Source organism: Myripristis murdjan, chromosome 4 (assembly GCF_902150065.1).
Source record: "Myripristis murdjan chromosome 4, fMyrMur1.1, whole genome shotgun sequence".
NCBI lineage: Eukaryota > Metazoa > Chordata > Actinopteri > Holocentriformes > Holocentridae > Myripristis > Myripristis murdjan.
In genome coordinates this window covers 15,249,700-15,261,356 of record NC_043983.1, presented here as the reverse complement: position 1 = coordinate 15,261,356, position 11,657 = coordinate 15,249,700, and the positions used below count along the sequence as shown (strand labels likewise).

General features: G+C 39.6%; 1 protein-coding gene across 2 annotated transcripts; it reads left to right on the top strand.

The window, feature by feature from the left end:
• Positions 1-2,699: 2,699 nt before the first annotated feature.
• Positions 2,700-11,597, top strand: ubxn6 (UBX domain protein 6). Of its 2 annotated transcripts, none has more exons than XM_030049327.1 (11): positions 2,700-2,873; positions 3,417-3,568; positions 4,720-4,784; positions 5,151-5,279; positions 5,453-5,550; positions 6,080-6,155; positions 6,680-6,764; positions 6,999-7,218; positions 8,449-8,579; positions 8,744-8,892; positions 9,241-11,597. In XM_030049327.1, the coding sequence occupies exons 1-11, from the start codon at positions 2,791-2,793 to the stop codon at positions 9,364-9,366; spliced, it is 1,314 nt and encodes a 437-aa protein (XP_029905187.1). In that variant the 5' UTR covers positions 2,700-2,790; the 3' UTR covers positions 9,367-11,597. The 2 variants fall into 2 exon arrangements, with proteins under 2 accessions (XP_029905187.1, XP_029905186.1); XM_030049326.1 differs by having other exon boundaries at positions 2,701-2,873; positions 3,414-3,568.
• Positions 11,598-11,657: the final 60 nt, after the last annotated feature.

Sequence of the window (11,657 nt, the reverse complement as noted above, 5' to 3'; positions counted from 1 at the left end):
ATTATTGATTTATAAAAACAAGTCACAGGAACAATTCTCTTTATAGACTACCTGTTTATATTGCATTATATTTATTTAACTAATTTAGATTTCTATTCTATTATATTACATTGGATATAGAATATAACCACTATTTAAATCGTTCACTAAAGTATGACACGTTGTCTGCTTTGTTGTTAATTGCTTAAATATTGTGTATGATTGGAGAAAGCTGGCTGTCAAAGGGAAATTATGGCCAAAACCAGGCATGAGCTTGTGGTGGTAAGAGTTCAGAGAGCCAATCGTGTACAATGTGAGGAGTTACAAGTGGGCGTGGTTTCATGTAGGAGGCGTTACAGTGTGTGTGTGTGTGTGTGTGTGTGTGTGTGTGTGTGTGTGTGTGTGTGTGTGTGTGTAATGTAAGTCAATTAGGTCTTGCCTTCGCCATCCCATCCTAGGAAAGAAAGTATCGCACACAGTACAGCGCCACAGTCTGCTGCAGAGTAGCCATCCTATAGGGGACAAAAAATTACCTCGAGATCATAAAATACTTACTCGTCCACAAAAGAACCTATTGTTTATTATGTAATGAATTCATGATATTATCATGGATTTGTTTCCAAAAGTGACAGCAAAATGTTAAACATTTAACTCGAAATTACAGTATTTAGGCAAAATGACAAAGATACCATGCCTGTTATGATTTCCATTTTTGCTGGGAGTCTCCCTTTTTTTTTTTTTTTTTTTTTTTTAATAACCCTTTCTCCAGTTAATCTCTCATTTTCTGACATGCATCTCCAGTCCAGTGGGTGTTTTGTGTGAACTCTGTTTGTCAGACAAGCCTGAGAGTCAGTCTAATCAGCTACACACTCAGCTTTTTTTTTTTCTCACATTACCTGGCAACTCCCAACATCATCTTCGAAACTCATCAGTGCAATGGCTTTTCCTGCACTGAAAAGATAAGTGCCAGATTTTAGTTTGAGTTGATAGTTACTCTTATTGTACTTTTTTGTACATTTGCATACATACACACAGATATAAGTTTATCACTACCACCATCTTTCGGCCTCCCACTTTCACAGTTTCTTGTTCAACTCATCATTTCTGTCAGTACCTGAAGCTGAGGCGGATCTACGGGTGGGCCTGGATGGGCGTAGGCCCACCCAGATTGACAGCTTGCCCACCCTATCAGATTCAAGACCAAAAAATAACTAACTAAATAAATAAATGTTTTAATGTACTTTTTCCAACATGTAGTTTATGCTCATTTACAACCTCTCGGCTCGTTCACCGAGAGTTTTTTTTTTTCTTTCATCATATCATTTTATACATGTCTATCTAAAAAAATAAACAAAATGAAATAACAGGCCCATCCAGAATTTTTTAGGCCCACCCATTAGCCATGTTCTGTATTCGCCACTTATACACACATGACTCATGACAGGCTCTTCATGTAGTAGCAGCAGATCAATATAATCTATCTATCAGCATGGATAGAGGGAGGTGTTACACGTATATATGTATCTGTTACAGATTACAGTAGCTTGCAAGGGCAGACTTGTAAAATAAAAGTGACTGTAGTCAGGCTTCCCTGCATTTTCGGCGCATCATGCCAGTAAATCAAAAGAAGGAAGTTCCTTGAGAAGACTGAGCACTGGCTAAAAGTGAACACAGATAAGATAAGATACGTTAAGATAAGATGTACCTTTACTGATCCCCTGTACAGGAAATTCAGCTTGACCCAGCAGCAGCATAAGATGTCGATAACATCATAGAAAGAACATTTCCATAAATTCCTATGCATCAAAAAAGTAAGTACAAAATAAATTTAAATACCATAAAATGGAAATAATACATACAATAAAATAGCTCTGTGTGTATTGTAGATTTTAAGGTCCTTTTATTGGCTCATAAGATTATACATGGGTTAGTTATTCAAAGTTGGCTGGACATTGAGACTTTTCCTATCTCCTCTCCTCTACTCTGGAATGCTCTACCTACAGAAATTAGGGAGGCAACCTCTCTTGATATTTTTAAAACTAACTTGTTTTCTTTAACTTATGGATAGCAGAATTTTAGTTTGACCAGTGAGGGAGGCGACGTCTCTCACGTCTATCCCACTGCAGTAATACATGTATGCACAATAATCTTTCTTCACTTTTACTTAATCCTGTTACCCCATTAATGCTCTCATATCCCCCCTCAGCTTCTGTATCTGTGTCTCAGTTGCCTGGGTATGAATGCCTCATCACCCTGTGCTTTGTCTTTTTTGTCTGTTACTGACTTCTTCTGTATTATGCCTGTATTGATTGGAAATTACACCCATGTGGCTCTGAGGGTGTCCTTCTCTGTCGTCCTTCTCCCATTTTCTTCCATTTTTTCCCCCTTTTACACCTTTCGGAGGGAGAAGAGGGGTTTCTTGGCCTTAAAATATACTTGAACATGAACTCAGTATTATCTGATTAGACCAGACAATCAGTGAGTAGCACCCCCAGGAACATGTAGGTGGCTCTTCACTTCCTTCACCATTATGATGACAGTGGTGGGGGGCATTTTGCAGGACATTGAAAACTTTGGCCATAGTCAAAACCAAGGGCATGCGCACCTGTGGCTTGCCTCTTTGTTGTGTTTACTTGTGATCCCAACCACGAGGGGGCGACATTACATTTGATGCGCCGGAAGCAGAAACGGGCCACATTATTTATTTGTTTTGCTCCGCTCTGCTAACGTTAGCCAGCTGGGAGCGCATCTGAGAGCTGAGCGGGCGTTGGGCTTTTTTTTTTCTTTCCTGTGACAGTCAACTTCGAAGAGATGAAGAAGTTTTTTGACGACATTAAGAAGGACATTAAATTCAAATCTGCAGGACCTGGGAAGAAACTTACAGAAGAGACCAGGCAAATATCAAACTTTGTGCACCGCTGCTAACCGAGTTAACTGTTAACTAGCGCTTCTTAGCGGTTAGCGTGTGTTAACTTAGGTTTGCAAGCTAGCAGCGTTATAGTTTTTGGATGTTAGTTTGTCGAGTTTGTCAGCAAACCTTGAGAACATAACGTTAGGTTGTGTGATTTTTGTCTATTAGATAGCGGGTGGGTTAACTGTTTGCTGCCGCTCTTAAGTGGGTTATATAATAGCAAGGTTAGCTTAGTTAGCGTAGTGGGAGGTGCCCCTGTGATTTCAGCATAATCCTAAAGGAAGCTAATGCCAAGACTTTAAAGTAACGTTAAAGTGACTCTCCTTAATCACATAGCTTACCTCCTTTTAGCTAAACCCACAGTCTGCATATGAAATGACATTTAGCTGAGTTAGCTGACGTTAGCTGCTGCAGCTTCTGGGCAGACTTGTGCTTTGATAATTCAGTGGTTGCTTTGGGCTAACGGAAAGTCACTGCTCCTTTTCTCAGTCCCCAATTTAATCCTGTGTACGTAACATTACAGCAGCAAACCACAGGTGGTGCAGGGCAGCGTCAGTGCCAAGCCTCGCCATGCTCCCACCGAGGGGGCCCAGATGGCAGGAGCCGCAGCCCTGGCCAGGATCGAGCAGCACCAGCGGCCAAAGGTCCACACATCACAGGATGCCATCCGGAACCAGGGTCAGATACACTCTTACACTACATATACATATGTATATACATATCTGTAGCAGTGTCATTAATATGTTTAATTTTGTTTATTACCTGTAAACCACTTAAATCAGTCTGACAGTGCTGGCATCAGCCCCTCTTCTCACATAAATAGTAAACAGTTTGAAAGGATGTCCATGCTTTGATGATGGCAGTGTCAGTTTTATCTATACAGCACATTTCATTACAAGTAAGCTTAATGTGTTTTACTTTGAAAGACAAAGTATAAAAATATAGTCATAAACATGAGGTAACACAGTAGCATAATATTATGTAAGAATATTAGTATTAGTAAAATGCAGAAACTGAATTATTGATACACAGCCCCAATTAAAAACATGGAAATGTCAACATAACCAAATAGAAAGTCCTGCGCTATCATGTTGGGACATATAGCCAACTAAATAAGAAGCAGTGCTACCACACACACAGAGGCAGTAATTATCCATAAGCCTGGGAGAATATATAAGTGTATGATTGAATGTGGACACAGTTGTGATGGACCTCAGGTCAGCAGGCAGTCTGGTCCAGAGAGCAGGATCACAGTAACTGAAGACTTGCATCAAAGTCTAGGTACAACTAGAGGATTTTTCCTTGATGACCTGAGAGACCTGATGAGTTATTATCAGTGAGCAAGTCAGAAATGTACTGAGGAGCCAAGCCATTAAGAGCCTTGCAAACTATTAGCAGGCTTTTAAAGGTGATCCTGTATTGTACTGGAAGCCAGTGAAGTGATTTAAGTGCTGAAGTAATATGGTAAAATATTCAAGTGTGTGTAAGGCTGCCACATTTTGAATGAGCTGGAGCCGTCCTACTGACTGTTTGGATAATCAGGCAAACAGAGCATTATACACTGTAAGTGAAGGGATTTTCTCTTAGTTAGGAGTTATGCCACATATAAATAGCCCATATCTTGATTACTGTTGCACACAATTGAAATATGTGATAAGGAAGTGGTCTCAGAATTTGTTTTTGGCTAATGTTTTTAGTCTAAACCCCAAATCTTCATCTCTTTAATATTGATGCGGCATTTATAACTGTGCTATCATGCTGGAGAAAGAGTTTACTTGAAAAGGCACGTTGTTGCATTTTCCATATTGATTTGAAATTTTCTCTTGTAGTGAAAAGAGAGTTGGAGGCAGAGGCCGCTGCAGTGGCCGAAAAGGAAAAGGCAGCGATGGCAGAGGTATGAACCATAGCAATTAAAGCAAGAAATGTACGTTTAATTATTTCAGTTAGATGCACTATTTGCATAGGATCCAAGTTCTGTGCAGGGACACCCGTTGGAGTAAATGTTTAAATTTTTAGAGCAGTTTGTTTCTGCACAGAGGTGTAGTGATAATAGTGGGGGGGTGTGGAGGCTTGGTACAACTACAGTTCAGCAATAATACAAATACTGAAATGGTGAAGAAAGTGGCTTGATTTTTCTGGAGACCAATTACGAATATTTCAAGATATTGGTGTCCCTGCATCCCGCTGATGTATACCACTTCATACACCCTCTGAGCACTGATTGCTAATAATTTTGGTAAATGGTCATTCTTTTTTTCAGGGATCCAAAGTGTCAGTGAAGGATCCTGCCTCTCTGTCAGTGTCAGGTGTGTATTTCACCTGTCCACTAACGGGAGCCACTTTAACTAAGAGCGAGAGGGAAGTACACATTAAAGAGGCCATTTTCATGGTAGGTCTGATGGTAAAGACATATTCACATGTTCCAGTTTTAGTTAGAATTTATCAGTCTTACTAGCTTAGTAATGCACTGTCTGCCTTGCCATATGATACATTATAAATGAGAGTGATTAATGAGGTTCTCTGGTGTAGTCATGGTGTAACTTTTCTCCTTCTTATGGTCAGCGGTTTGAAGAGGATGAAGTGGAGGCCTCTGTCATGATGATGCACACTTTTAACAAGGACAAAGAAAAAGTGAAGGCTGCTGTGGATATCATAAGCAAGTAAGCCACTTTATGACAATGCTAAGGTTTAATCTTATCTTAAACTAAGAGGGGCAGACAGACAGATTTTGCATCAGTCAACAACGGATTGAGCCAGTGCATTTTGGCAATGGATTCTGTTCTCTATGGGTCAGTGGTGAATGATGATGAGAACGGAGAGTATTTTTATTTATTTTTTGCATGTCAAAAGTTCAAACCTCTTGACCTTTTTTATCTTGTGATATGTTATTATTCATCAGCTGGTTAGTACTTTATCAGAAATAGTAATGGCAGGCCCGATTAAAGAGTATTTACTTGTCCTTTTTTTTTTTCAAAAACACGTCACTTTTTTACATTCATGTAGGACAGAGAACAGAGGGCAATGGATCCTTTTAAGAATTTGTTTTATCTGTCTCTCTGTCCACTCCATAAGTTTGACTGAATCATGATTTTGTCTTTGTATTTTCATCTTCATACATTTTAAAATTTTATGTTTATATTTTATGTACAGATACCATTGTATAATGTTTCTCCATTGTATTGCCTACAGGTATGTTGACAATATATGCAAGAATCCAACAGAGGAGAAATACAGGAAGATTAAAATCAGCAACAAGGTTTTCCAGGTATGTTTACAATTTGAATGTGTAAATGTTAGTGCCAGAAAAGTTTTTTTTCATTATCAGTAGTTGGGGCAGGGGTTTGGAGGTTAGGAACATGCTGATAATAATTAGTAATTATGAAATTATAATTTGGGTCTCGGCTAAACCATGTTGTCAGCCGTAATTCTAATATACACATTATTTGGGGATTTTGTTTACAGTCTGTCTTTTAATGAATACTGTGTACATGAAAAATGCTAAATTACTGTGTCAAAGTGTAGTCTGGTGGAGGTGTGTCAATATATTGGTAGGTCTACTAAACATGGAGCAGGAGCACAGTGTTCTCTGTCCACTTTGTTGTTTCATACCCTTTGACCATTTCCTGGTTGTATCACTATGTATGGTAAATGCTTATCACAGATTTTATGGCACCAATCGAAAAGAAATTCAGTGAGAATAAAAGCAGGGCTTGTCATGTTAGAACTATAGAAATGTTTTTTTTTTTTTTTTTTTTTTTTGCTAATCATTCCATTATTTGTGTCCCTCAGGAGAAGGTACGATGTGTTGAGGGCAGCAGAGAGTTCCTGCAGGCTCTGGGCTTCCAGAGCACCATGCTTCCTGTAGAGGGACAAGGTAAACTCACCTTCATGCTTTTATTCTAAATTGTCAAAGTGTTGTTATTTCTGCACTTCATGGTCCATCTGTGTTGGGTTTATCTCAATGTACCACTCTCAACAGACATTTAAAAATAAAATAATCGCAACATCTGGCAAACACAATCTTGATTTCTGTTTTTCTTTTTTGGTCATACACTCCATCAGTCAGTCACTACCCCCCTCACTCTTGCCTGTCTTTGCTGGAGATCAGAGCAGGAAGAAGAGTTCCTGGTGTTGCCAGAGCAGAACGCTGATGCCCTGGAGTTAATGAAGGAGAGGAGGGATCGTCTTCAGAGGGGAGAGCCAGTCAGAGCTCAGCTGGACAGGCAGCCTCAAGCGTTCAGACCCTCTCCTAACGCCACGCGATTTGAGCTGCCGCCGGAGTTCTACAACCTGACAGCGGAGGAGCTGAAGCGCGAGCAGCAACAGAGGTGCAGACCCCTCAGCAATGCATGGTCTTTCATCAGCTATAGCAGCTACATTCACACACCCCTGTCAGAGACCCACACACACAGTTGTGTCTTGTCTATTTATGCCTTCAAGTGCAAGTTGGAAGCTCTTGTTTCCAACATCAGAAATCCTGCATACAATTTGGCTGACGTTAAAGTGCTTTGGTTGAAAATATTGCATAACCATAGCAACCTGATGGAAGAAAATTTTACATTAGCACAAAAAGCAGATATTCAACATTTACTGTCATCAGCAGCAGAATGAAGAGCATATGTTGTGCATCAGTTTTATATTCTTTATTCTTTAGGCCATTTTGTTGTCAGGGTAACTTGGAAACATGGACATTATCAACATCTCCCAATCTCCTACTGGTAATTACACATTTAAGCGCAAACTCATGTGCTTATTAACTTGTAAATACAGTAATATGATTGTCCCTCGCTATAACGCGGTTCACCTTTCACGGCCCCGCAGTTTTGCGGATTTTTTTTTTTTGTGCAATTTTGCATGCTTTTTTTTTTTTTTTTTTTTTTTTGTACAGCGCATTGTGTTCTGCGTACTGATTGGCTAAGGGAGAGCCTGCGCATTGTGTTCTGCGTCCTGATTGGCTAAGGGACTGTAGACCATTGTCAATCAGTCTCCTCCGTGCCGTGTCTCCTGTACAGTACAGAATGCGTTCATTCTATAATACTGGACTTATTTTTCTATGAAGGTTTTCACTTTGAGAGTGTTTAAACAAGAGAGAAAAGTGAGAAAATGTTAATGCCTGTCTGAGAAAAGTGTATAAAGTGTGTAGTGAGGGCTTTTACAGCCTTAAAACATCTAGAATAATTGTAAAAAATAAAGCTGACTACTTCACAGATTTCGCCTATTGCGGGTTATTTTTAGAACGTAACTCCCGCGATAAACGAGGGACCACTGTACATTTGACCTGGTCTTGGGATTGTCTGGATTATTTTTGCGGGACCATTGCCTTGGTGATTACTTTAATACTGACTGTTTACATAATAGTCTGGGTGTGAAAAAGGGGTTATGGGGAAGAGAGACTGAATGGGGAAATGCCTGAGAAAATTTCTTGTACTCTGTTAACTAGTTTAGGACGGTGTTGCTGTCAGATAAATCAAAAGGAATGACAGCTGTTCTTAAGTGGAACTTAATCTTTAAAAAGTCTGATGTTGGAATGTTAAGCATGTGTTGTGTGTGTTTGTCAGGAGCGATTTGGTGGAGAAAAATGCCATGCTGCGCACCAAGGCCATGAGGGAGAGGGAGGAGCAGAGGGAGAGGCGGAAATACAACTACACTCTGTTGAGAATCAGACTGCCTGATGGAAACCTACTGCAAGGTCAGCATCTTAGATTTTTTTTAATCCATTGAGAACATTAAATAGAAACTGTATTTTTTTTGTTTTGTTTTGTTTTTTAATGTATTGAGATGAACCAGGAGCTATGTGTTCTTTGCCAGAGACATAGCATGATGAGCTCTGATGGAAATAATCTGTGTTTGCAGGAACCTTTTATGCGTGGGATCGGTTGCCTGTGCTGTTCCGGTTCGTACGGGAGTCACTGGTGGACGGCTGGCAGCCCTTTGAGCTCATTGCTCCTGGAGGTCAAAAACTTAAAGAGACTGAAGAAGTTGCCCTCGCAGAATGTAACTTGGTGAGTTGAAACCAGAATCTTCCAATGAATGTTGCCACAAATTATCTGTCTGTCTGTCATCTTTTTAAGAATTTTTAACTTTCTCTTACTGTATATGTCTGTTTAATTCCCTTTTTGTGTTGTCTATCTTATTGGCTTACATGTTGTTTTTTCTGTAAAGCACTTTGTCACTCTACAGTTGTCTTTGTGCATTTTAGACCATGTATGCAGAGCATGCAGATGTGTTTTTTTTTTTTAATATGGTGATAACTGCAACTTTGTAGTTGTGTATTGAGAACAGTAACCATGTCCGTTAGTGTGATGATCAAACCCTGAATATTCAAGTGTGTACCGGCTTTTGTTTCTTAGGTCCCTGCAGCTCTGCTCACATTCTCCTGGGATGCAGCTGTGCAGGCGGACATTGCAGCTGCTGGTGGAAAGAGCCCTACTCTTCTCAAACCAGAGCTACTGGAGACCATTCAAACCCTCAGCTGAGCAAAGCAGCTCTGTCCCTGAACTCTCCCTGCTACCTCCCTCCTTGGCACTACTAGGGTGAAACTGCCCCTTAACCACTGACTAGTGATGAGCTTCTCTTTGCAAATAAAATGCAAACCATTAGCAGTGGGACTAGGTGCAATTAGAAATCACATAAGTCTTATACAGTATGTAAATATATATTATATAACATATATGATTTCTATGCTTCACCCTAGCCCCTTTGTCTTGTCGAGTCATGATATTCTCTTTCCACTTGGGGGTTAATGCTATCCCTGCAGCTTATCTCAGCAAACTGTTGAAACACACTACTCTGTTGAAGGAATCGTTATCTGGCACTTGTAAGGAGAAAGCAAGGGACAAATGTTTTTATTTTATTTTTCATTTGTTGCATCTTGAATGTACATGCTGTACAGTAAACTGACCAAACAGAAGCAGTCCCCTGTCCTCTACTGCACAGTCGGTCAGCTATGTATGGCATATGGAGAGACCTGGATTTAACTGTGTCACCACATTTTCCTTTGTTCCAAGTAAATAATGCTTATGTCACTTGCACAGCAGTTTAACAGAGATATACACTCCGGAGTGTAAAATTTTGTGAAAGAGAACCAAGACTGGAGAGGGCAAATAAGCTGACCAGTGAGTTGCTGACTTGTATTAATTATGTTAAATAATTTTTTGAAGTTTCAAGTCCTGGTCAAGCATTTTAAAGTGCAGTGGCTGTACTTCAAACCCGTGAAAAGCTCTGTGCTCAAGGTTAAGTCAGTGTTTTTTCTCGTGACTGGCAGTTGACTGGTCTGATTTGATGTGATAAGAGCTGCTGTAAACAGCAGTTCCGTGCGGCTTGCGGCGCAATATTTTCAACACAACGTGAGTGTGAGGAAACTGGCACTAACAAGAAGTATCAGTCACAAAAATGAGTTGTACAATCCCACTGGGTATAAGGTCTGTTCCAAGTCAGCCAGGTGCTGACAAAATAATGGTGATGCTGTTCTAATTATTAAATGATTTATTATTATATGTTTCCAGTTTTAAGAAGCACATTTCAGGAGCAGGCATTTAAATATAAAGAATTGTGGGTGTATAAAGCCCCCTGAATGGGGAAAAAAGAAACGTTAAACATACACAGTATTGTTTAATCCATACTAAATGGTTTGACTAACAAGTGGTTTAGTTAGAGGCTCGCTGCAAAAGCTTCATGTAACCACCTTATTCTAGCACACAAGCCGTCGTGAATTAGTCATAATGTAAAAACTGGCAGCATGGAAACCTGTTGTTTTGATAGTGGTGGTTGTGCTTTCTTTAGTCTTGTATTTGTTTGTATCAAACACCTTTCTTTGCAAGATAAAAGGGTCTAAATTTCACACTCAGCATGGTGAGTGGGAGTATAAAATGGATCTCATGTAACCAGACCAGCGCATAGAAACCAATGAGAATTCTGAAAATTAAATTGGTGGAACAGACTGGAAGCAATTGTTAGTGTACTGGCCCCAAATTTTACTTAGTTTTGCATAATGTCTCTTTGATCTTCATCCTTTCGCCTGAATTGTGCCCTTAAAAATTTCACATTTATTTTTAAAGTAAAATGGTGTATTTTAAGTTAACTCAGGTGTGTATCCCCAGTGAATCAGTGAAGGTGAAACAATACACTAAATGAATTCTATCGGTGGGGCAGAGATAAGCATTTGTATTTATCTTGCTTGTGGTTTGCCAGGATGACAACAACCTACCTCTCATCACTCATTTCATCTATTCAGTGCATCCAAATTGAGTTATACACACGGAACAGACATCTTCACCATCCTGGGCATGGGTACTTCGTTTTTGTAGCCAATGGTAATCAGTGTCCACCTCTTTACTAACAAATTAGCTGGCCATTCACAGTGAAATACAGCACATTACAACTGCTGGTTGGTAGAAACAAGGTAATGTCAAGTGTCAAGTATCACTTTCATGAAGAATTTAAAGCACAACCTGTGTGCATAAGGCCAACTCAGCCATAACCGTCAATATTCCAAGAAAACAAACTTTACTGCACGCATCTGTTGTCTTGTTTTGCCTGTCCAGCTGCTCATATATTTTCTATACAGGAATATAAATATTATTGGCAGTGTAACTTTCTTTAGGACTAATAGTGAAGACCAGTTGTGATCTATCCATGCAATGAAGTGAGTTGTGTTCTATGCTTTTAACCTGCCTGTAATGAAAATAAAGACCACATTACATCTTTACTATTGTTTAATCGACCCATATACAAAGTTAGTCAGTGTGCTAGACCTCATCTGCATCTG